The sequence below is a fragment of the Choristoneura fumiferana genome, chromosome 15, assembly GCF_025370935.1.
Source record: "Choristoneura fumiferana chromosome 15, NRCan_CFum_1, whole genome shotgun sequence".
Classification (NCBI taxonomy): domain Eukaryota; kingdom Metazoa; phylum Arthropoda; class Insecta; order Lepidoptera; family Tortricidae; genus Choristoneura; species Choristoneura fumiferana.
In genome coordinates, this window is record NC_133486.1 from 6,720,694 (window position 1) to 6,747,295 (window position 26,602).

General features: G+C 39.4%; 3 protein-coding genes across 6 annotated transcripts in view; 2 read left to right on the forward strand and 1 right to left on the reverse strand.

Annotated features, from left to right (window-relative positions):
* LOC141435835 (protein mini spindles-like) overlaps window positions 1-1,317 on the forward strand; it is a 4,085-nt gene extending 2,768 nt beyond the window's left edge. The window contains exons 2-3 of the mRNA XM_074098664.1: window positions 331-525; window positions 1,151-1,317. Of these exons, the coding sequence (XP_073954765.1) occupies window positions 331-525; window positions 1,151-1,315 (360 nt within the window). The 3' untranslated portion in view covers window positions 1,316-1,317. The remainder of the gene's footprint in view (window positions 1-330; window positions 526-1,150) is intronic.
* The window catches only part of LOC141435781 (protein mini spindles-like), a 164,313-nt gene that overhangs the window by 114,969 nt on the left and 22,742 nt on the right, over window positions 1-26,602 (forward strand). Inside the window, exons 10-26 of the mRNA XM_074098600.1 lie at window positions 4,973-5,105; window positions 12,196-12,324; window positions 13,217-13,424; window positions 14,463-14,684; window positions 15,849-16,086; window positions 17,564-17,719; window positions 19,289-19,508; window positions 19,654-19,833; window positions 21,054-21,223; window positions 21,657-21,824; window positions 22,449-22,569; window positions 22,727-22,844; window positions 23,224-23,461; window positions 24,001-24,136; window positions 24,702-24,895; window positions 25,656-25,787; window positions 26,304-26,392. Of these exons, the coding sequence (XP_073954701.1) occupies window positions 4,973-5,105; window positions 12,196-12,324; window positions 13,217-13,424; window positions 14,463-14,684; window positions 15,849-16,086; window positions 17,564-17,719; window positions 19,289-19,508; window positions 19,654-19,833; window positions 21,054-21,223; window positions 21,657-21,824; window positions 22,449-22,569; window positions 22,727-22,844; window positions 23,224-23,461; window positions 24,001-24,136; window positions 24,702-24,895; window positions 25,656-25,787; window positions 26,304-26,392 (2,852 nt within the window). The remainder of the gene's footprint in view (window positions 1-4,972; window positions 5,106-12,195; window positions 12,325-13,216; window positions 13,425-14,462; window positions 14,685-15,848; window positions 16,087-17,563; window positions 17,720-19,288; window positions 19,509-19,653; window positions 19,834-21,053; window positions 21,224-21,656; window positions 21,825-22,448; window positions 22,570-22,726; window positions 22,845-23,223; window positions 23,462-24,000; window positions 24,137-24,701; window positions 24,896-25,655; window positions 25,788-26,303; window positions 26,393-26,602) is intronic.
* Window positions 1-26,602, reverse strand: part of LOC141435763 (paired box protein Pax-6-like) — a 200,550-nt gene that overhangs the window by 53,411 nt on the left and 120,537 nt on the right. The window lies entirely within an intron of this gene.

Below are 26,602 nucleotides of genomic sequence, written 5' to 3' on the forward strand. Positions count from 1 at the left end.
TATAACTATTGAAGAGTGATTGACTGACTGACAGACACAACCCACAGCCTAAACCACTGAAGCTCAATCAAAGAGGTGCGCAGGGATGAGATTTTTCGATAACATGCAATATTTACGTCGAAATATATACAATAGAGTACAAATCAAAAAGGAAGCGGGTGCGCAGTTCGGTAATGCGTTCATGCATCCCGAGTACTTCCGCGTTTCCTGCTGTGTGCACTATTACTTCGTCTCCAATTCGAATTTCACACACTTGTAAATTAAGCAGATAAAAACTAACATAAAATAAATTGAGAACATTAAAATAAATAATTGTTAACAATATTTCAGGTGATTTCAAAAGACGCCAAACGTGATGCTAGTAGCGCTGGCGGCCGTCTGCTAGCGGCCGTGGCGTCCGGGCTCCGTAACAAGTTCCAGCCGTACGCGACCGCCTGCGTGCAAGCTATATTAGAGAAGTTCAAAGAGAAGAAAACTAACGTGGTCACTGCACTAAGAGAGGCTATTGACGCTATTTATCCATCGGTAAGGGTATAAGTTATCGGGAGTCGCTTGACAGTCGAGGGCATAAATACCCCGGCCCGTGGCCCGGCGGAAGACCAGTGCTGGTTTTAACCAGGGATGTTATGGATGACATTTCGGATCTGGATATGGATACGGATATATGTCAAACATAATACTGGTTTCGGATACGGTTACAGATGTTAAATTATTACGGATTATCCGATAGTTTCGGTTAAGGATATTGGATTTTTAAGGAAGTGTAAAAGTAAAATACAAATCGGAATAAAATAAAATACAATAAAAATTACAAAAAAAAAACAACAGACCTACAAACTAAGGCTTAAACACCTTACTCATATAATTGTGTAATTTTTTTATTGTATTTTTTTTTTATTTTTATTGTATTGTATATCCATATCCATATAAGACAAATCTAAAAGGGTTAAAGTTTCTTGTACCAGTGGAAACAGATGTACATTGTGGAACGTTTTCGTAGAGAAAAATCATAAGTGGCATTGCTTGACAAGGGAATTTATTATGACACTTACTGTGAGAACGTTCTACGGTGGGTCAGGAATCAATTGGTGCGACTGTACTCAAGTATTGTGTTATTTTAATTGTATTAACGTAATGAAATGGTCCACAGACGAACCTGGAAGCAATAATGGAGGATATGCTAGCGGCGTTTGACAACAAGAACCCTTCCATAAAGGCGGAGAGCGCCGTGTTCCTAGCGCGTGCCCTGTGCGTCACGCAGCCTGCCGCGTTCAACAAGAAAACTCATCAAGGCGTATGTAGGGGGGCTGCTTAAGCTGATGGAGAGTGCCGGTATGTACTTTACAAGCTTTTATTTCACTTGCTACGTACATTTTTTATGTATGTTCGGGTCGAATCTTACAACTGAATTTTGACCTATGACCCACTTCGAGTGAGTTTAAATTTGGCATTCTGATGTATATCTAGTGATAATACAATAATCGCGCAGTGACATCCTGGTAGTCCGGCCAGGATCATCTCCGCAGGTCGGAAGTGTAGTTAACAAAAATACAGCCAGCAAACAATCTTTAACTTGTTGTCTTTAAACCTTGCTAGTAACATTTCACCTCACCTACTTCTTGTGACCAGGTTACGGGCGAATGACCGGTACAGAACTGTGTTGCCCCTGTTCTGCTGTTCTTAAAAGTTTGTTGGTCCTTCCAGACCCGTCAGTCAGAGACGCGGCGGCGGAAGCGCTAGGAACTGCCACGAAACTGGTCGGTGAAAAGAACATCGCACCGCACATCGGCAAGCTAGAGCCTCTCAAGGAGCAAAAAATCAAGGAGTTCGCTGAGAAGGTAAAGTGTAAAAGATAGCATTTTATGGCATGATGATATTATTAGAAATGTTTAGGGCCTCCTCTAATTCGAGCGGTTGCATGGCTTGGCTTGGCGCGGCGTGCTTGTTTCATGTCATATAATAGAGCAGTACTGGGTGAGGGCGCCAAGCAGTGCACCCACGGGAGTTAGCGGAGGCTCTTAGTCCCGGCGAAATGTAATTTTTTTCAAAGACTTATATATCTGATCATTATAGACGAAGCGGCGAGGAAAGCATATTTATAAATAAAAATAGGATGCACAATACGAGGAAAGGTCCAAACTTCCGATGGATTTTATATTAGCGATGTCTTACAGTCACCTGCAATAGTTAGTATACCCGCCTTTGCTTACCTTGTAATTTTCTCTGTGTTCCTGTTTCTGTATCGCTTACTATTTCTGGTGTACAATAAAGTCATTGTATTGTATTGTATCTGCCACAGCGGAACGTGCAAAATATCTGACACGTCTTACGGGCCCTAGAAATAGGGTCGTATCAGATATTTATGCTCGCTTTGTTGTGTCAGATATTGATGTTGGTGACTGTACAGTCGGGCGTGAGTCCTATAGGTCGTGGGAGGGCGTCCCATCGAGATATCGTCACTACTTTAAAAAAACTCTTATCTCAAAGTAGATAATTTTTCTGAGTGGACCTTATGAACATTACGTCAAGGTTCAATTTTGTTGACATATTGATTTTAGATAAGAGATTTTTTCAAAGTAGTGACGATATGCCCATCTCTAACAATCATCACAGTCATCAGTCAGTTAACTAAAGCTAGTATAGACCTGCAAGAAAAAGTTTAAGTTGGATTCCACTGCGGGCTCGATGTCAATTCAAACTCATTCGCTTAACGGCCTCGCAGTGTAATGCAAGTTGCACAATTTTTCTTGCCGGCCTAAAAACTTTTGACTTTGTAAAGGTGAACCATACCATTTTTCGTTGCGCGCAGATTCAAATCGTCGTTCCCGAATATATTTTAAACTAAATAAAATAAAATTCTACCTATATTAAGGTAAATATTAATTGCATTCTCTCAGTTTCTCTTGTAATCTTAATAAAGTCAAAAGTTTAACAGATAGAATGTGATTTGTCAATGTCTCTTGTAATGGTCTATGATCTAATTTTCAAACTTATTTATTACTAAATAAGGAATTTCTCCGTTTATAGTTAACGCGTATCATTGATTTCATTAATACAAAATCTGAAATCCACTGAATGTGTTTTAAATTAAATGTATAACACACCACATATTTAAACTCGGATATGTCCACTCTACCTTCTTAGGGAATATCTACCTTATTTGCCTTTCCTTTTGATACCAAAATCTTGAAACTCTTACAGTTGGACATATTTGAGTTTGAAGTTTAGCAACACTATTGTTATTTATGCAACTGTATCGTAATAAGGGTCCTTAAAATACGAGTGTGGTACTACGCCTCGTTTCATAATAGGGTCACATGAGTGTTTTAAGGCCTAATTCCGTACAGTTGCATACAATTTTTTATCTACATCCATATATTAAATCCTCTATCATGTGTTCAATAACCATTGAGAATGACCTGCATTAACGAGAACGAGGTATGTCCGCCCCACGAGCTGCGCGCCTGACGATCTGCCCTCCTCGTGCGCGCGGCGCGGCGCACCCCGGTGCTGTAATGATTTAATGACCATTACGATACAGCCGTGTTCATGTTCGTGTTCGTTTCATAATAGAATCCAATGTCATAATGCTGGGCATTATCTATGGTTTATATGGTTACTATATGGGTGTAGATAAATGGTTTTTCTTCACTTATCCAGACTTAGTAATATGTGGTAATATTTAATTGTGTAATGATGACATATCACATGTATTCAGGAGTCTTTGAAGAGCTGTGATAATGATAATTAATTAAGAAATATCGGCTAAAAGGTTTGTTTGCAATGTCCACTAATTCTGAGTAGACTTTATGACAACGTTAATAGTAGCTGATTAACGCGGTGTCACGATCTGCGGTACAACTGGAAAGCATTGATAGTCGAATAAATTGGCCAGTAGTGTATTGGTTAGTTGGTAGCATTGCTCGCTAGTAACCTAAATTTTGTGGCTTGACCTAACATTTGTATAATATACATATTAAAGTAGGATCCCACTGCAAAATTCTGCACTTAATCAAAATGTGACTTGTACTTGTGTGTTACTCATTATGGTAAGTAAATGAAGTGCCATAGAAAAGAGATGTCTCTTTTTTTTTAATGGCTGAATTTTTTGTTGCCTCTCCTTTCTTGGTCCACTCTCGCGTATCAAAAGCTCGTGTCCACCGTAGTAATTGTATAGGTCATCCCTCCATCTCAGCTTTGGTCATCCTCCATTATGATACCATCGCTAGGGACCCATTCTGCAGAGCGTTGGCCCTAAGTGTCTACATAACTAGAAAGACATGTAGGATGCCTTTTCTCAGTCTGCCGCACATCTTAGCATCGAGCGGTGGCATCCTATTTTGTTCCACTTATTTGGATTCCCATCTATTTTCATGGAGCTTCCTTTACTTTAAACAAATGAGCGCATTTAAAAAAAGTCACAAAAAGGAAAGTTTATTGCTGCGGCGTTGTGTGTAACCCTACCATTTATTCAAGTCACAATTCGATCAAATATCAGATGGATACAGGCGAGAAAACTGAATCGCGACCAGGATAAAACCTTATTCAATGTTGCAATGATTTCTTTGAAACGGGATCCTTTCGATTGCCATACTTTTATAAGTCATAATGTAATGTTTGTCATAATTATTGCTAGTTCGCTGAAACCATACATTTTTCATATTTTTTTAAATGGTCATCCATCAACTCTATAGGTTAGGTTAGGTTTGTTTTATAACAATTCTGAAAATTAAATGGTTTCAGAGAAAAAAAAGAGCTATCTCAAACATAACATTATGACTTCTCTTCTCTTAGACCCCTTTGGAACATATCGACGGGTTAGATATTATCTAAAAAGGGTATTCAAATTTCAAAATTTTATATATGAGGTTGAGTCAGAGACCCGTCGATATATGGAATGTCAACATGGCAAGACTACAGAATCTTACAGCGGGATCTTAGGCTATATCGGTTTCTGCATCTCTGTTTTTAGGCTGAGATCAAAGTGAAAGTGGCGGCTCCCAAGAAGGAAACCAAACTGAAGGTAGCGCCAAATGCCGGTAAAGGCGACAGTAAACCCGCCGCCGGATCCGCTCAGCCGAAGCCTGTCAAGCGACCTGCCGCAGGTAAAATAAAACGTTTATTTATAGGTTAAAATATTTATTTTGCATAGATCAAGTAGTTACATCAAATGTCATTAGATGGTAATGAGACGAAAGGTGGCTTATTCTGCTATCATAAATATACGTAAAAAAAAAACAAGTGCTTATTGTATGAAAGCGCATTACTCCAAAAATGGCTGCACAAGGGTAATATCATACTTCAACCGCCGTCTAACGCTTCTGACGCTCGCGATCGCAATCAAGTGACAGTTTTTGTATGCGAAATCTGTCCTCTCCCAAAGGCACAAATTTGAGCCCAAAACACATTTACGAAGCTCCCACGACCTTCAGCGCCTTTTGTTCCGTTATCTCCCACGAGCACAAATTTGAGCCCGCGACTACGTGCACCGTAGTTTCCCAAAGGCACACATTTGCGACCGAAATTTTACCCAACTTAAAACTTTTTTACTGAGGCTACACGGTTTATATTCAATTGGAATCGCTTTTATTCGATTGCCAATGAAATAACCTAAAGGCTGGTACCAAACTTTAACTCATCGTCATCAGTCTCATCACTGGAAAAAAAATCGTTACGACCAGTCGAGTGCGGATGCCGTTCACGAGTACGCGTTGTGTGTGGAACGTCTGAGAATTATATTCAAAACTTCGGTTTTTGTGAAAAAAACAGTAAGTATTGTTGTTTTTTTGTAGTTTTCATTCTTTATAGATTAGTACTAAATGATGCAATCAATGGTTCAAAGTTAGGTCTAAAGCACGCGTTTTCCGTAATAAATTTTCAACAAGTAATATTTTGAATTTTCTGGTAGAAATTTTAGTTTTTCTTATTACGAACTTCATGTAGAACTTATATTTGTTTTTGTTTCCGTACAATACACCAAAAATATTTACTTTTTCAACTATAAATATAAAGTGGCTGTTTTATCACCCACACTATTACAAATTCAAGTTTCTATGTATTTGTGAGTTTCAAAATGGCGGTTGGACGTTTGTCGAGTACAGGCTGTTTCTATTTTTCTCGAACTTATAGTGTCACACAGACGCAAATTTGTGCTGCAAAGTAATTTTTAGAACTTTCATGTGATATTATTCTTGTGGAACTGATGATAACCAGGAAAGGAGTAAGGGATCTCGCGAACGGACAATGCTATGACAGTCGAATTTGAACTTAGTAAAGTAGTTTTGATGCAACACTAAGCCCTAGGCAGTATTATCTATTACTATATAGTAGCAATCGCTCGATCCTTGTCATAGAAAACCATTTGTTGTAACAGATGTCATCTCAGGAAAAGACATTAATTATGGCGCTGCCGGTCGCCCGGACTCCTGGCGGAACTGTAATTCTGAGCTCTGGGGACCAAGTGTTGTTGGAAGTATCACCTTGGACGAAACAACTGAAGGTTAGTTATTTTAATTTATGAATCTACTAGGGTATCATATCCTGAGCTATCTGATGAAACTGATTGTTTTTTTAGGAGTTGATTACTGCAATCGAGAGAAGATCAGGACACGTATGGTATGTTACATCCACCAGCATGTGCACGAGTGTTTCGTTGTATGTCCACGAGGGATTTATAAAATCCGACACTTACGTTACGTGCCTAACCTAACCACTAACGATATTTTAAAGTAATACCTGCACAGTTTGCTGCTAGCTACAATGCATAATGTATATTTTGTAAAAAAGTTGGAATGACTAATTGTTTCTACTATATTATATATTTTATATTTGGTATATTTGCTTCTTTTTTCTTCTATGGATGTGTATGTGTGTGTGATGAGGCCATAAAAATTTTGGTGACGGTGTGGTATTCAGGCAACCCATTTTCACAGACATTTACTCCGGAGGTGGCCACCCCCAGACCGGCTGGATCTCCAGTACCGGGGCCATCCAAAAAGCCTCGGCGTCTAATAGCAGACTCTCGCCTCAGCAATTCTGGGAGCGAGCTGGAAGACTCGAGCTCTTCGGATCAGGAGGAAATGAATCAGTCTTATGCAGTGGATATGCGGGATGTTATCTGCGAATTACGAGAAGTGGCGGTTTTAGAGGAGGAAGGAGAGGTGGAGGCCATTTCTTGCGTCTCAACCATCGCTACGATTGTCGGCGAAATGGAGACTATAGAGAATGTCGAGGGTAGAGTGGATGGAGCCACAGGAGAGGATAATGCAGCCGGTGATTTCGACGCTTCCTTTTCTTGGTCCGATGACTTCTCTACGTTTTCGGGCCAAGAAGAGCAGTACACGCGGGACCCGGGCCCGCGTATACCGACGGAAAACATTTTAGATATATTTAACGCCATATGGGATTTAACAATAATTTCATTGATTGTGGAACAAACGAACTTGTATGCCTGGCAGACAATTGCTAAAATGTCGGAACTGGGCGCTTTGCCTAAATATTTAGATTTGTGGGTAGATACGACTGTAGAAGAGATTAGGAGGCTCTTCAGTATTATGATTTATATGTCTTTGAACCATAGGGCCCGGTTAAGTGAGTATTGGTCGACTGGAACGCTGGGGATGCCAGATTTCCGCAAATTGATGTCAAAGAACCGGTTCCAGCTATTGATGCGATTTTTGCACTTTTCGGACAACGACGATGTTTTGACCGGGTTGAGCGGGTATCAAAAGAAAATTACAAAAATCGCACCAATCCTGAACCATATGAACAAAAAATTTGCGGAAATCTGCATCCCCCAGCGCGAACTTTCACTTGACGAAAGTCTTTTACTGTGGAAAGGTAGGTTGAGTTGGGAACAGTTCATACGCAGCAAAGCAGCACGATACGGACTAAAATTGTTCGACTTATGCGAAGCTGCAACAGGATATCTAATACGGACGATAATATATGCCGGAAAAGACTCCAGCTTTGTCGAAGGAGCCCTTCATGGGTTCGATAACAAAAGTGCGAAGGTTGTTCTTGAGCTCATGGATGGCTTTCTCGACGTAGGACATTTGGTGGTTATGGACAATTGGTATAATCAATTAGCCCTAACCAGATATCTGAAGAAACGGCAAACGGACGTATTAGGTACGATTAATAAGAATCGGCAGCAGATACCACTTGCAATTAAGAATTTGGATGAGAAGAGGATGCAGAGAGGCCAGCAAGTTGCTTGCCACTGCGGAGATATCGCCGTCATTGCTTGGAAGGATGTCAAGTTAGTAACGGTGATATCCACCTATCATAGTAACGAGCAAGTTGTTGGCCGGCGGTCAGGGCAAGAGCTAATCAAACCAGTTGCGATTGATACATACAACAAAACCATGGGAGGAGTAGATTTAAAGGACATGAAACTGAGCAATTTTCCCATTGAACGAAAAAGGGGCCGCAAGTGGTACATGAAAGTGTTCGTTCATTTTTTAAATACCAGCATCTTAAATAGTTACATTATTTATTGTAAAAATCCTTCGCTGACCGTGAAGAGTCACCGTGACTTTAGATACTCGTTGGCCGACTTATTGATTAGGATTAGCCAGCCCGTCTTTGTGTTCCGACCCAACAAGGATACGACCGATGTACGCCTCGACCGCCAACCAGACCATTTTCCGACTCACACCGCCAATGTCGTAGGCAAAGCCATAAAACACCAAAGGCTGCGCTGTAGACGTTGCGTAGCTACTGGCAAGCGCACATTAGTGATGTCTATGTGCCAGAAGTGCAAAGTGGCGCTGTGTTTAGGGAAATGCTGGATAGACTATCATACAAAAGATAAACTTGTATAGTACTAGTAATACTATACTGTATAGTATTAATAATGCTAGACAAATGTATTTTTTGTATTGATATAAATTTATCAACGAGAATTTTAATACATTTGGTTTTCTTAGGATTTACTAACAAATTATTGGCAGCAAACCATGCGGATATCATGGACAGGATTTGATGTTTTGCGAATATCTAACCCGGCCGTATTGGCTGATTACCTGATCTGTTTTACAGGTATTTTCCCAAAGTAATGTAATGATATTATGATTATGGCTAAACAAATTAGGTTTTAGTGCATTAGGTAATATTATAATATGGCTAACCAAATTAGGTATTTAAGCGCTCGGTTGTTTTATGCGTTAATGCAATGCGTTTCACGCACATCAATTTGCATCAGATAATTTAACTGTCAAACATTGTCTTACGCGGTGAGCGCAGCGGCAAACGCATGTTTGGTAATTAGATTGCGTGGATTGTGATTCGTTAGATTAGATGTGCATCAAACGCATTGCGCTTAACGCAGCGTTTATCGCATAAAGCGCTTTAGTTTCGTGTTGGTACGAGTTTGTAGGAACGTCACAAACTGACATGGGTGTATGGATGTACTGAGTTAAGTAGTGTAGAGTATTTCTCTCTCTGTGTGTTTGCGTGTGTGTGTATAGTATTAGTAAAGCTTTTAATTCTTTAAAAGCCCTTAGTTCAATAAGGCCCAAATAAATTTTAGTTACATTTGAAATTTACCACGAGCTTTGCGGTGAAGGAAAACATCGTGAGGAAACCTGCGAAGCAATTCAATGGTGCGTGTGAAGTTCCCAATCCGCACTGGGCCCGCGTGGGAACTACGGCCCAAGCCCTCTTGTTCTGAGAGGAGGCCTGTGCCCAGCAGTGGGACGTATATAGGCTGGGATGATGATGAAATTTTAGTTAAGTGGAAAATGGCATTGTTCATATTTTACCAATGTACTCTGATCCGAAAACCATTTCGAGGGATAAGGTTCTTAAACAATTTTGTCCTATTCTGATCCAAAAATACTTAAGGGTTACGAATATATAGGCAAAAATATGTTTGACCTTAGTTTGACCTTCGTATTTTCATTAAGGGAAGAATCCCTTTACCTGAAAGTAAATCCATAAGTATCTAGGTTTATCTATGGTATCTCTGTCACGCAAGACCCGTATTACGAAGTGCAAAATTCGAACTCCGTATCTTGTCGTCCCGCTGACGCTTATATTACGAGACTGAGAGGGACGGAACGACACGAACTTCGATTTTCGAATTTCGTATTATACCCCGCAGGTCAAAGGCAGACATTGATGTCAGTCAGTTGTTCACATTAGCCAAAGAGTAGGTATTGACATGAAAAACAGAATGTACTCTAGCATTTTTCTGCCTAATTAATTAATTGAAAAAAAGACATTAAAGCTTAATATTATATAAATGAAAGAGATGTCATTATGATATGAACCTAAAGAGATTAAGACCGTACTCGCGCCTATTACAACTACCGACGTAGAAAGATCGTTCAGTTCGTTGAAATGGATGTTTAAGACGCCGTAGCTTAACTGTTCCAAATATACATGAGTTAAAATAAAATTGTATCATAGTTTGTATACAATACGGTATTTGACTATTTTGTATATGTTTTATAAATTAAAACTACACAATGCCTGTTATCGAATAGAGAAACAATTTTTAAGCTATCTTTACAAATAACAAAGTTATAAAGGTTTGAAATTCAAGATAAGACAGAGAAAGACATACTGGCATGTGACGTCACACGCCAGTACCGCCATACTTGCTGCATAGAGAAAAGCGTTTGAGAAAGAGACAGGTATATAGATTTTTCAAAAAATCACTATAAATCCAATTTTCAACAGATTTAAATTTTGTCTTCGCTAAACACTATCTGTATATCTATATTTTCATATTAATATTAAGATATGGCAAAATCAGGAGTTGTCAAATACCGTACTCGCAGAGAGGTAGTTATTCAATCGGCATAATATGATTCTTTTCAGACTAACCTATCTGTTTCTCTCTGCTCTTTCTTAAAACAATATCCGATTGAATGTGACGCGGACAGTTAGTATCTATTGACATTGGCAACTAGCTCGTTTTTTTTTAAATGTTATTTTACTTAGCCTTTCACTTGGATTCAGCCGCCATGTACGATTTACGAGATATCGTATCTGATATTTTCAGAAAAAATAATAAATTTAACTATGTCATTTTATGCCAAGATATTCGAATTAGTATCTTGAAATTATCTATATTTTAAGAGAATATGATAAACAAGAGTAGTAAAAAAAGTGATCAATGCCAATTGTCGGTTGTTTTTTTGTTTAAAGTTTATTTTAAAAACTTTTTAGCTTACTATTTTTGTGAAAAATGGGCGATTTTTATACTTTTAACATAATAAGGCCCATAGGCCTAAAACCTGTTATTGCTGTCAAAATGATTATTTTTTTGGCGGGCCTTAATATCCTGCCCTGCTAGTGTTTAACCCTAAACTTGTCAAGTTGAGACAAGTTAAAAATATTACGGCAATTACATTATGACAAGTTATTATGGAAAATACAAATAGTGCAAAAAGATGTTTATAAAGGTTTAAATTATTAAACGCTCACGATTATAGGTAAGCTATATCATTAGAAAGTGGACTAAATAAATAAAATTGCAATTATGTAACAAAAACTCTTTTATTTTAGCCTATTGTCTCATCAAGCCACCATTTTATTTCTTTCTCTGGAATACTTATGGTTTTCAGAATGAAATAGGTGCTGGTGTAGTATTTTATACACATAAACTTAAAGCTTTATTCATCCTCTTCATAAAAATAACTAAGTATAAACACTTTAGTGCCACAATGGAACTAAGGGTATCGCCATCTTGGGCTCAAATTTGCGCCCGTTGGAGACAAAAGGGGGTAAGGAGTGCGCGTGTCGTGGGAGAGGACAGGCTAAAACTTGAAACCAGGACCCAATTGCATAATCAAGTACAAGTAAATAATATCAGTGAATTTCAATACAAAATCGCTATTTTACTAACTACTATTATAATATAGATTATATTATTACACTATAGAGAATAGGGAGGTTTGATTGTGTGTTGTGGATTTTTTTATTATTTTTTATTAAACAGATCCTGCGATGTCGTCATTATACAAGACGCGCGACCATAAAAATTCCATACCAAATTTATTTCTTTCTATAAAGATCTGGAATACAAGCTTAATCCTTATTTTTCAACAAATGATGATTTTAGGTCGTTCATTTTAATTTTACAATTTTGTCGCTGAATTATTTCAGAGAAATTTTGTGTTCCATGCATGCATCTTTAATGGGCCCAGAGTTGGTCCAAATTAGTTAAGCTCTTGCTCTTTGTAGGTGCGAAGAAACCTTTAGCTAAGAAGGGAGCGGCGCGCGCGCAGCCCAGTCCGCCGCGCGAGCAGGAACTGTCCCAGGAAGAGGTTGACGCGCGAGCAGAACAGCTGTTAGCTGCTGATGTAGTCACAGGTATACTGTAAATAAGTTTTTGGTAAAAAATATATTTTGAATACAAGTTTTTTTTTTGCTAACTGTACTTTTTGTTGACTGTACTTGTATTGTCACCCAAACTACATTTACTACTAGTACTAGTTATCAGTAACACTAACTTAAAAATACAGGCCTTATCTGAACATATTATAGAAAACTTATGATATGCATGTAGATAAAGTTATGTATGCGGCTATACATAATTAGGCATTAAAACACTCGTGTGATCTTATTATGAAACTCGCCTTCGGCTCGTTTCATAAAACCACACTCTTACTTTAATGCCTCTCATTATGCACCAGCCACATAAATAACTATTAGAAAACGGGTACTTATCAAACAGCCCTCGTATACATCACAAGTATTTAACACAACTTTATTTTTAACACAGTAGGTTCGCTATTTGAAAGGATCGCTAATGCGGATCGGAATTATTTCCAAATATCACTGTCCATGATATAATCATACTTTATAATACGCCTTTGATATTAATGTCTTCTTGACAATAGATCTGAATTTTGTATCCGTTTCATTTATAATATTTTTTGGAATTTTATTATAAAAACGTATGAAATTTCCCAGAAACGACTTTTGTTTTAGCTAGTCTGTAAGATGCTTTAAGCTTCCCTGTGTTTCTAGTAGCCTTTGGCTTATCGACGTTAGTGGAAAAATCACATATGTCCTTCCTTTTCTTTTACAAATATACAATTTTACTCGCAAATGTGATAAAAAACATTGTATGTCGCACGGGCGGTACTAGAATTACGAACATCGACTCATTAAAGCCCTCAGTCTTCGACTTCGGGGTTCTAATAGACTCTCGTTCGTAATTCCTTATTTACCGCCCTTAAGACACAATGTACTATTGCAGGCTTAGGAGACGGTAATTGGAAGACCCGTCTATCGGCTGTCCAGAGCTTTCATTCGGCCGTCCAAGGGTTCACCACGGACGACGCCTCAGCGCAGGTGCTGTATCGCATCCTGAACAAGAAGCCCGGCTTGAAAGACACGAACGTGCAAGTGATGAAGGCTAGGCTAGAGGCCTGCAAGTATATCACGGAGAACTTCCCCATTTCTACGTAAGTGTATAATTAACTGACGCGTGTTGTGATTATGAAGATGTACAGTCAGCTGCAGAAGTGGAGCGGTTACGGTGCTCAAAATGATCTACACACGACTCTACTGCCGGCTACTAAGAGATTGTTTAGATAATTTTGAGCACCATAACCGCTCATCTACTTCTGCTGCTTACTGTAAGTGGAAGAGCTCTGTCGAAGACTGTTAGCTGCTCAATTGGAGGACAGGATATTTTTTAGGATTCCGTATACAAAGGGATGGAACCCTTTTACTGTCGCTAATATAACCTATATGCATGTATTGCGCAACAGGCACCAATTATTTAAAGTATAAGAATCTTTGCTAATGTTATTGCTAAGAAAGAAGTATTTCTAGTATTCATCATCGTCATCATATCAGCCATAGGACGTCCACTGTTCGACATAGGCCTCCCCCATAGACCTCCAGTTGCCTCGGTTGGAAGCTGCTTGCATCTACCGCCGTGAACCCGCGACTTTAACCAGGTTTCTTTTTATTTATTTTTTATTCGACTGGATGGCAAACGAGCAAGTGGATCTCCTGATGGTAAGAGATCACCACCGCCCATAAACATCTACAACACCAGGGGTATTGCAGATGCGTTGCCAACCTAGAGGCCTAAGATGGAATACCTCAGGTGCCAGTAATTTCACCGGCTGTCTTACTCTCCACGCCGAAACACAACAGTGCAAGCACTGCTGCTTCACGGTAGGATTAGCGAGCAAGATGGTGGTAGCAATCCGGGCTGGTTAGTGGACGTCCTACGCTGCGCTTGCCGATTGCACGTTGTGATTTCTAATATTATACCGAATAAAATATATAAAACATGTGTTTTATACTATAACGAATTTGAGATGCAGTTTTATAAACTTTTACTACATTTTTCTTTCTTTATGTTACAAGATGTGTTAGAAACGTCTAAATATTGTTTAAAATGTTCTACTCTTAATAGGAAGACTTGTGCTTTGTTTAGCCCAACAGATTAACTACGTTCCGTTTTAACTGGTAACCATTTCCTACAGCACCGCAGCAGACTTCATCCTCCAGGACGTTGTAGCTAAACTCGGAGAAGCCTCCTGTGCCTCCGTCGCCGCGGACACACTGACCTCCCTCGCGGACGCCTGCGGGCTTGAACACGTGCTCAACGAGGGTCTGACCTTCGCTATGGACTCACAGAAGAACCCCAAAGTGCAGTCGGAAATGTTCAACTGGATGTGTGTGGCGATCAAAGAGTTTGGATTCACGTGAGTTTTTATTTGAAACAAAGAAAGCAAAATTTATTCGTGACATTTACAAAGCAGAGAAAAAGAAACACCGAAATCGAGACAAATTTTGTCACCAAATGGTCCCAACTCGGCATAATTTAACCACTTATTATTACAGATGTAGTAACTAACCAACCATCTTCTGGCTACGTGCTATCAACTGCACCAACCAATCGGAAACTATGATCGTTTGCATACCCCAATAGTGGCGTTGGGTGTCATCCATCGCAACTATCATAAGCCATAATATCCTCCACGTCATCTCGTATTTTTCGGTTACAATAATCTTTTATTAGCTTAGATTAGCTCATATCCCATATACATCTCCGATACTGAGTAGCAGTTTCACCAGCCATCGCCATTTTATGTGACAGAAATGGTGTACTGCCGCTTCGGCAAAATATTTTTCGCCAAATTTCACTTCCCAAAAAACTTATCGCAGTAGTTTCATGTCCCAAACGAATCTTTAGCATATTTACATTTCGCATTTTATTCATTTGGTCAAATTAGGCCTATCATTAGACATAATTTTACTTTGTCAAATTTTATTACGACAAACGTTTATTAAGCAAACGTTTTATTTTGGCTAATATTGTATTCCAAAAAAATGCTTGTTCAAAATGACATTTCGCACTAACCAACCACAGAAACCAACTGCTACCAGAAAAGTAGGTTAGGTTAGAACTGCGTCTTTCACAGAAACGAACTGCTATCAGAAAAGTAAATGAGGTTAGACTGCGTCCCCCACAAAAACGAACTGCTCCCAGAAAAGTAGGTTATTATGTCATGCGATATTTTGGGAAGTGTATATTATGCCAAACGATACATTTTACTAAATAATATTTGGTAATATGAAACATGACTAAGTAATTATTTGTGAAACAATAATTTGCCAAAAAAAAAATTAACTGTAAAATTGCGATAAGTTTTTTCGGCAAATGATTTTTTGTCAAATGATAATTTGAGTAAAATATTTTGGGATGTGATATTTTGCCAAAAGTTTTTTGCCCATACATTTAGTAATCCGACGGAAATATGTGATGTCGTCTCTGTTTATTCGGACAAAACAAAGACTGCATCACAGATATGTGACATAAAATTTTTCATTTGAGTGTTGAAACGGCCACTAAACCTTGTTCACAGAATGAAGATTAACTGCATAGTCGCACACGCAAAGAAAGCCCTCTCGGCGACGAACCCCACCGTACGCACATCCACGGTGACCTTTCTAGGGATACTGTCGCTGTATGTCGGTCCGTCGCTCATCAATCACTTTGACAGCGAGAAACCGGCGACCAAACAGCTGATCAGTCTCGAGATGGACAAATACGCGAACAGTTCTCCGCCAACGCCGACGCGGCAAGCGGGAAAAGTCAGCAAGGTAGGTTCCACAGTTCGTATCAGTAGATTGACGTTAACACAGCTGTGCGGTGTATTAGCGGTGTGCTAAGCAAAAAGAAAGGTAAAATTTAGACTCTAATTGGGTTTTTTAGGTTTCAAATTACATTTTGGGGGCATAATAAATCCGAAGAAATTTGGACTCTAATAACGTAAGCATAAGGTACAGATTACTTTAGGGGCGTGGCCTGGACGGATCCGTCACACGGTAAACGAAAGGTTAATCAAAGACTAGTTAACCTATACTTGATTTGGATAGGTATTTAACTAAATGTAAACAAAACAACGTCAATTCGTGCCTTAAATATTGAAATTCCCCCATTTAACTATCTAATCATTTATATTTCTGAATTGAAATACACTAGTCTAGTTTGTATTACAATGATAGTAAGTAGATAAGTATAACGCTGAAGTTTGTTTACATTTATTTAAATTCAAATTCAAAATCTTTATTGCTTTCTTTAAATACCTATCCAAACCAAGTATAATACCTAATTATTCTTGTACCCACATTACAGTATCCTGAAATTAAAATTAATTTTCAATCAACTGCAAAAAGTCGATCGAGTCGATAAGTGACGTCATAACTAGCTGTTGTCATACGAAATCTATAGGAGAATCGTTTTTTGACAGTTCAAACATTAGTTGATTGGTGGTGTCATCATCATTATTGCCATGTGTTGCAACCCAGAAATTGAAAGAAAGAAAAAAATAGTTTTTTTTTTTGCAATTGTTCCATATGGGTATGGTGGGTTCGTTACAAATTGGTACGGTACACTGCACAGCACACAGCTGTCTTGCGAGTGATGCCTCAGAATTTTAGATATTAGATAGAAAATCTTATCAATTATCTGAGTCGTTTTTTATCTTTAGGAATAGAGGATTGCCGATTGGATTTGATAATGCTTATGTAATGGAATGTGTCAAAGATGATTATCCAATGTTGTTTATTAGATAAAAACGTTTGTGTATCAGATGAGTACACATCTAGCCACGAAGTCGACGTTTTCCTGATAACTTTTTCCACTCTCGACACGTACATTTCAGATTTCCTGTAATTATAACCTTGTAATTTTTTCTCTGTGTATCTGTTTTCTGTATCGCTTACTATTTCTGGTGTATAAAGAGTCTTTGTATTGTATTGTATATATTTATATACTTACCTAAAAAGTGCTCTTTTTACAAGTTTTTATTTAACTTGCAATGTATGTATGTATGGGTCAAATCTTGCAAGGTTTTGATGCAGTTCCAGTAGTCGGATGGACTTGAAATTTGGCACACTTATGTAACTGGTAGTGGCACTAGTGACATCCAGGTAGTCCGGATTTGTACCCCATAAAATGATACTTTGAAGTGACCCAGGAGACGTTACCATGTCAACCAGCTGGATTTATAAGTTGATTGACCCTTGTAACAAAAACTTTTTAGACCAAATCATCATTTAACATAACTTTTCGTAGTCCGCAAGCAAGGCGTCGATGGGCGACGACCTGGACGAGCCGTTCGAGGATGCGGACGAGGAAGCCCCGGTCGCAGACGACAACCGTCCGCGCACCGACATCGCGCCGCTCATCACCGACGCGCTTGTCGCTGAGATAAACGACAAGAACTGGAAGGTGTGTGTTAATATTGGCCAGTGCGATCGCAATCGCATGCCACTATTTCGTTTAAGGCAGTTGTTATACAGCCGATATACAGCCGATAATACAAAAAGGCAATTGGCAGGGTCCATATTGACTCGCATAAAATCGATCCTCCGATTTTTTTTCCTGCTACCGATTTGTAGCCAGAATCATCACTCTTCCGAATTTTTTACTTCATAATTTTATTTGTCATAAATTTGTACTACTACCAACTGAGGTCATAATGGTCACTTATCAGAATATCGTAATTCATAACGTTGTCACTAAGATATGATTGTACTCATAATGCTGGTTTTCATATTTCTTTCATTCATAATCATCAATTTCAATAAACTTATTAATCATAACATTTAAACATCGATACAGTTTTTTACGTTAATTTAACGTTTAATGCGATGTTGGAACTGAAGTGAAAGTTTTTATATATTATTATCAATATGGAGGAGAAATAAACGAATATAAATAGGCCCAGATGATGATATTGATGAGATTATTTACTTAAATTGTGATTATCCTACTTTACTGGTGGCAGTTTGGTTCTGTAGTGGTCGCAGTTCTAACCTAACCTAACCTACTTTACTGGTAGCAGTATGGTTTTGAGGGAGTCGCAGTTTTAACTTAACCTAATCTACATTTCTGATATCTAATATAACTTATAAGACGATTGAGGGTAAAATTCATATAAAATTGATTTGCTGACGAATTGTTTTTTCTTTGTTACTTACATCTATTGTGGTAAAATAATGTCTGTAGCAATAAAATCCAACAGATGGTGATTGCTTCGCCCATTGATGGCGTAGTCATCGAAATACTTATCACATTTTTTTTTCACTAAACGAAAGCAACGCAGGCCATAAACTATGACAATGAAGTTTATAGCTACAAATAAGTCTTCTTTAAAAATATATGATAATGGAGTTTTATGAGTACAAAACAATATGCTTAAAAAAAGTATGACAAAAAAAAGGAGTACAAGATATATTTATGACAACTGCCATTATGATTTTAAATGTTTCGGAGTTATGATCGGTAGTAATAGTGACTAAGTATTAATAGTGAGTATTATGACAGAAAATTGTATGACAAACATTTTCGGAGTTCCAATAATCGGGGTTGAAAAATTATGCCAACTTTGGCGCACCCCAATTGGCAGTATCTCATTTTTAGACATTCGAGTAAACAGAGAAAATGTGTTAATTGATTTCGCGTCGCCGTAAGGAGGTTTTATTGTTCTTAGGGGTTTTTGATCATGTTGTAGACAAGATACGGCCAATTTGCTTAGTTCATCTGATACTGTCAATTGCCTTATGAGGGCAGCTTAGAGATCCCTTAAAAGGATAAGTTGGTATCTCAACGGTCTTTTTTTCTTTTTTTTGTAAACAAGACAAGTAGATTAGCAGGGTGGACAAAATTATCTAAAATCTTGTCAGTCACAATTCCATGGGATTATTTACAGATACTATTTTCCCTAGTCGTTAAATCATGCATTAAATTTACAATTAAGACGTCAATTTCCTAACCAATTATTTTACATGTCCGTAGGTCCGAAACGAAGCCCTAGACAAGCTGAAAGCGATCATAACGAACTCTTCCCCGATCAAGCCGACGCTCGGCGAGTTGCCGCCAGCTTTGGTCGCGCGGCTTCTCGACTCTAACTCCAAGCTTGCTCAAAGCGCGCTGCAGATTTGCGAGACGCTCGCCGTCGCTATGGGACCGAAGAGCAAACAACATGTTAGGACTTTCTTCCCAGCGTTTTTCCAAGGTATATGTTGTGATAAAACGACTTTTTATGCTCTAGTGCATAATGTAAAATCTTCGTCTAAGACCAAGGCGAAGGAGGTGCCAACAGCCACAAACAAAAAGAATATATTAAGTTAATTAAAAACTTGTAAAACCAATGTTTTCAGCTTTTGGCGACAACAAGCAATGGATTCGAACCGCGGCGGTGTCTTGTGTGGCGACTTGGTGCCGCGAGGCGGGGCCGCACGTGCCCTTCGACGGGGAAATGGTGTTGGACGCGCTCAAGGCCGGTTCGCCTGTGTTGCGGGCGTCGCTGCTGCAGTGGCTGGCTGATCATCTGCCTAATGGTAAACTTGTCATATAAAAAAAGAAAGAAAATACATTTGTTTCTGCGGGATAGAATCAGAAATGATATCCGCAGTAGGACTAAGGTTACCGATATGTGTCAGGCTATGGCCTCAAGAATTGCGAAACTGAAGTGGCAGTGAGAGGGCACATTGCTCGCAGGACTGATGGCCGATGGGGTCAGAAGGTTCTCGAATGGCGTCCGCGGACCGGGAGACGAATTGTCCGTAGGCCTCCAACAAGATGGAGCGACGACCTGGTCAAAATAGCGGGATCGTGGTGGATGCGGAAAGCACAAGACCGGCCTGAGTGGAGAGCCTTGGGGGAGGCCTATGTCCAGCAGTAGATGTCTTTCGGCTGACATGATGATGATGACATTTGTTTAACATAAGAAAACATCACAATTAACATAATGGAAAAAAGACAAGACACACATGACGCTAAATAGGTCGCCACTCACGCGCTAACGCTGAACACTGGAGCGGAGCGAAAGCGGAGTTGCGGAATGTGTCTGTCCATAGGTGCGGAGTCGAGCGAGAAAGTAATGCGGAACGGATTTGCGGACTATTTTTCCATTTGACTATTCGATTTCAGAGGACTATTTCGCTTATTACTAGAAGATTCGGTCTTGAATCGGTCAACATGTAACGAGGTGTGATTCAACTCGTTTCTTCCTAACTCTTTGGACTGTCTGGTCTAGCACACATTCTAAAAAAATTACATTTAAATTCAAATAACCTTTTCTAAATTCCACACCTGTTCGATTTACACCTGTCTTTTTATCCTAGATCCTAAAAAAATCCTGAAACTCCTTAACTAGCTCACAATTTACTACACCTATATGAAGGAAGGTTTATTTCCTTCTACAGTTTTCAATAGTTGTGCAGTGCGTTAGGTTCCTTCAGTTCATTAGCTTGTAATACTGCTGGACTTCAGTGTTATTGATTTGTATAAAATAAAGAACTGGGCACAGAAACGTAAGTTGATTAACTATGTATTTTTATAATTGTCGATACAATGTCAAAGCATACCTATTTAGATACTTAAGACCGCGTCTGTTTGTCCGCAGGTGCCCTTTAATAATGATCTTAAATAAATATTACTGGTCTGCCTTCTCCTGCCTTCTTCATCCCACCACCAACTCCCCGGTCACTACTTCGTGACAAACATTGCGTGGTTAATAATATAAATTGTTTTAATCTTAGTCTTTTGTCTCCTCCAGTACCTCCAAAGTCGTTCCCGCGCGAGGAGCTCTCATCATGCGTGCCGACTTTATACGCGTGCCTGGAAGACCGCGCAGCCGACGTGCGCAAAGCCACCGCCGATTGCGTGCTGCCGTTCATGCTGCACCTTGGATATGAATCTATGCACAAGCAACTCGAGAAGCTAAAGGTAAGATGATACTTTTAACACCCAGCTCTATAAAGCCACCTGTAGTTGGAGCTGTGGAAGGAAAATATTTTTGTCAGATCAAAGTTATGTTTGTGTCAAAGTTATGATAATGCTCTTTGGATATGACATTTTACTCCCATAGTCCACCTTAAGTTGATCTAGTTAGAGAAGAAGTTTCTGTTTTATGATATTAAATTTCGTTTTTGTATCGATATATTTATACAAATAGTTTTCTTATAAAATGATGCATGTTTAGATAACGATCCGTGCACTGACGACAAAAAAATTACATCTTTATAAACAATCCACTCAAGGCTGGCCTCGTAGAATAACGCTTGCAGTATTTTCCTTCCCTATTTTGTAGTTGTTAGTTTTTACATCAAGTGTTACAGATTTTTTAAGCAGCGATTTAATGCACTTGTATCTTTGACAGCCCGGCTCCAAAACGGTGGTTCAAGCGGCGTTGGACAAGGCGCGACCGAATCTGCCCGTGCAGCCCTTACCCAGCAAGGGAAAGAAGGAGGAACCCCGCGGCGTCAAGTCTGCCGGTGCGCTTAAGAAGGAGGCCGAGAAGAAGGGCGCGGCTCCTGCTAAGGGCAAGGTAAATACCAACCATTAACGACGGGAGATGCTTAAATGTATCTTTACACTAAACTATAGAAAATATTTTGCTCACCCGTGACCCTGCGATGGTTAGGTCTATCCAACAAATGTGTATAAATGCAGCTCCTCCACCTCCACACTGTAAGAACACGCACAAATCACGCAAACCCAGCGCCTCATATGACATTATTATTTATCATGTCTTTGGTCCTTAAGGCGACTCGACCCAAAAAAAAAACCATCTATCACCATCACCGCACTACACTCAACCAGAGTTTATCTTCAGAGCAACGCAACTGTTCACCACGCTACTAGGTTTGTGTGATTTGTGTGTGTTCTTACAGTGTGGAGGTGAAGGAGCTGCATGGACACATATTTGTTGCATTGACGTAGATGGTAAGGTCGGGGGTAAGCAAAGTATGTACTAGTTGTTTTTAGTCATTGATATGGACGTCCGCAAAGTAACGCCTGATTCAATAAATTATCTTTACACTACATTGTTTCTATCGCTTTTACTAGGAGCCGTGGTACAGTGGTATACATGTCCATCACGTGGCACTACAAATACATTTAAAAAAAAGTACAGAACAACAACACACCACATGCTTTTTTACTTTTTTAGGGCCCAGCGAAGCCGGCATCTGCTACCGCCCGCGGCAAGAAAGACGACGAGGACCTTACGCCCTTGCTGCCTCAGAACAACGCCAAGAATCAGCGCATCATTGACGATCAGAAACTAAAAGGTAGGGAGGTTATCCACAATATGCGAAATATACCTTGCCTCCAAATCAATTCGTAATGATACCTACTGAGTAAGAAGAACCTAAAACTACATATTTCTGAAAGGAAGGTTAGTACCGGAAACTATTTCTGTGGTCTTAATAACTTAATTTGTTTCAGTACTAAAATGGAATTTCACTGTGCCACGCGAAGAATTCTTCGAGCTGCTGAAAGATCAGATGGCCACCGCCGGTTTGAACAAACAACTTGTTGCCAACATGTTCCATAGTGACTTCAGGTCAGTTCAGTCTACTGCATTTTTTGCTGACCAAATTTTCGGTTTGCAGATGTCATTTTTTTGAATGACATTTTTGATTTAATATCGTGTCAGATATTTATGCGGTCCGCCTACATCCGATGATTAAGCTTTCACAAGTAATAGATATATAAGCCGGTGGGAGTTGTCACATATTTTTGATTTCAATAGGTATCAGGTATATATCCGGCTACAGTGAAACGATGTTTATGCCAGTGATGGCACATATTTATGATATCATGGAGAATCTGATGGTTTTGCACGGCTGATCATAGTCATATATTTATGTTGGTGATTGTACCTAACCTGTTCGCACGCAATTTGTCAACAATTTTAATATTTCTCTTTTTTTTTTTTTCAGGTACCATTTGAAAGCAATAGAGTCCCTTTCTGACGATCTGCACGAAAACGGCCCAGCTCTCATGTGCAACCTGGATTTAGTGCTCAAGTGGTTGACACTACGTTTTTTCGACACCAACCCTTCAGTCATTCTCAAAGGTCTAGAGTACTTGGCCACGGTGTTTCAGTTCCTGAGCGATAATGACTATACGATGGCGGAGTATGAGGCTAACTGCTTCATACCGTACCTTATTTTGAAGGTAGGTTGATGGAATGATTATTTTTCGCATTTTAAATGTTTCAGTAAATTCCTTAATGGTTTCAATAATGGCTTACTGCGACAAACTATAGCTTACTCATTTATTAAAGTTTTTTGTTAATAAATTAACAGGTTCATGGTCCTATGAGGCACGTTGTGTCTCATAGGGTGGTTTCACTGGTACGTCCATGCGGCACATGTGCCTCATGGGAATGACATATCTTAATATGAAATTTTATATCGTTTAATGTCATTCATTATTACTATGATTACGTGTTGAAGGAAGGGGTGGCACATTGCTTCGGCACTGTGAACCTGTTAAATAATGATCCTAGAAAAAATTACCTATTTAAAAAAAATGTAGCGAAATATCTGAAGGCCACTAAATATGGGTGGAATGGTGATGGTCGCCGCGGCAGTGGCGCCGCGTAAATGTTATCGCGTGAACTTATTTTATGTCAATAGCGCACGCCGGCAGCTTTGCTTGTAATTGCACCTTAAACCAGTATAATTTCATTTAATATTGAACCTTATTACCAGGTCGGAGATCCCAAAGATACCATCCGCGCGAGCGTAAAGGCTCTCTTCAAGCAAATATGTGTGGTCTACTCTGTCACAAAACTGTTCGGGTATTTGATGGAAGGAACCAAGTCTAAGAACGCGAGGCAGAGGGCTGGTAAGCATTATTGATGACTAGCTTTTGCCCGCGTCTTCGTCTGCGTGGAATTCGGTTATCGCGAGCTGTTCCCTCGGGAACTGTGCATTTTTTCGGGATAAAAAGTAGCTATGTCACTCTGGCCCATTAACTATCTCTATGCCAAAAATCATGTCGATCCGTTGCTCCGTTGCGGTGTGAAAGAAGGACAAACATACAAACACAGTTTCACATTTATAATATTAGTATAGATTAACCAATCTTCTACTCTGTGAGCATCCGTGTAAGACAACGACGTCTATGCGACACATATTTTGTAAAATAACCTTATCACTCCTTTCAGTGGCGTCGAGTGAACATTTTCGTTAGGCAATCCGAAGCCGGCCTAATTCTGCAAGTTCGAATAATATGCAACTTGTAGTGGCAATGGGCGGGCCACATCGCTCGAAGAACAGTGGGAGAATGAAATCCAAGGATTAGAGGGGGGAGGCCTTTTTCCAGCAGTGGACGTATTGCAGCTGATGATGATGATAATTCTGCAACGGGAGCGAAACCACGGATGTAAACTGCTCTCCATCTTTTCCAGAATGCCTTGAATGCATCGGTCACCTCCTAGAGAGCTATGGATGGACTGCCATGAGTCCGTCGGGCAGCGCCGCGCTGAAGGAACTGGCTCGCCACATCGGCGATCGTGACAACGCCGTGCGGTCGGCCGCACTTAACTGCGTCACTTGCGCTTACTTCTTGGAGGGGGAGAAGGTGTATAAGATGATTGGACAGGTAAGGCCCATTGTACTAATAATAAAAGTGTGTGTTGCAGCTTTGATAACAGTTGTTACCAAAGTGTTGGTATATCAAAGGCTGAAGGCTAAAGCATTTTATCTTATCAAAGAATACATAAACATAAGTTTTTGTATAAAAAAAAACATTTTTAATACAAGCTTTTTTTGCTGACTGTACTTGTGTTGTCACCCAAACTACATTTGAATACCATATTTCAAGTCGATGCCATTAACCGTTGAAGAGTTTCATCCTGTGGAGACTATCATGGCCGGACTACCAGGATGTCACTATCAGATTATTGTATTGTCACCAGATTTACATAAGTTTACCAAATTTCAAGACAATCAGACTATTGGCAGTGGGTCAAATTTAACTTGCAAGATTTGACCCAAGTAAATAAATAAACAAACAATCAGGGCAAGTTAAATAAAATCTTGTAATTAATAATAACATAGAAATTATCACATTGTTACCCAGAAATTTAAATTAAAAAAATATATAAAAAAAAGATATTGTTTGCATGAAAATGTATCTGCTTAGACAGTCACAGCGTATTAGCACTATTTATAAAACCGATTTTATGACGATTACGAAGAAAGTAAACTATTTAATTTCATAAGTTATTTCATTAGTAAATTCTAGGAATAGCGACTAACGAGCGTTCTACCGGCCCCAGAAAGAAATTCGTATCAGATATTTATGGATGAAACACTGTTACAGGAAACACGGTGTGATGGTGTAATTTTTACATCCACAGATATCAGACAAGGATCTGTCTCTCTTGGAGGAGCGAATAAAGCGTGCGAGCAAGAATCGCAGCGCGGAAGCTCGCCGGTCCATGGTCGTGCCCCTGTCCGCCACGGGGCGACCCATACTGCAACAGCCTGAGGTAATTAACATTGGTCTTGAGATTTATACCTTGACTTGACGACTTGATGGCAAGGAGTCTTTTTCACCTTTGTCAAGTTTTTTTTTTGATAAGTGCGGCAAATGCTGACTGCGACAGGGTTCTGCCGAATGTCACATACGAACTTGTCAAGGTATAATTAATTTAATTTATTTACGATATTAATTTACTTACGACGTGATAGGATAGTATTTTTAGCCTGTAGTTACTGGATGGAAAACGAGCAAGTGGGTCTCCTGATGGTAAGAGATTACCACCGCCCATAGATTCCTGCAATACCAGGAGGATTGCAGATGCGTTGCCAACATAGAGGCCTGAGATGGGATACCTCAAGTGCCAGTAATTTCACCGGCTGTTTTACTCTCCACGCCGAAACACAACAGTACAAGCACTGCTATTTCACGGCAGGATTAGCGAGCAAGATGGTGGTAGCAATCCGGGCGGACCTTGCACAAGGTCCTACCACCTGCTATATTATGATGGCTCTCTTATTCGCAGGAGATGGAAGCTCCTGTAGAGCCGCCTCCACAAGAGGAATACGAAGAGGAGGAGGAAGAAGAAGAACCCCTCCCGCAGCCCACTCGACCGTGAGTATTTACCACGTAAACATAAAATGTTCATGACTTTGATGAGGTGTTTTTGTTCTTAAAACGTATATTGCACAAAATGTTTTATTTTTTTTAAGTATGAAAAACGCCACAGCATCGCAGCAGACATGACGAGGATGACGTTTTGATTTTTTAAATATGTGATTGGGTACTGGCCACTAAGAACTGACTCGTTTATAAAAAATATAT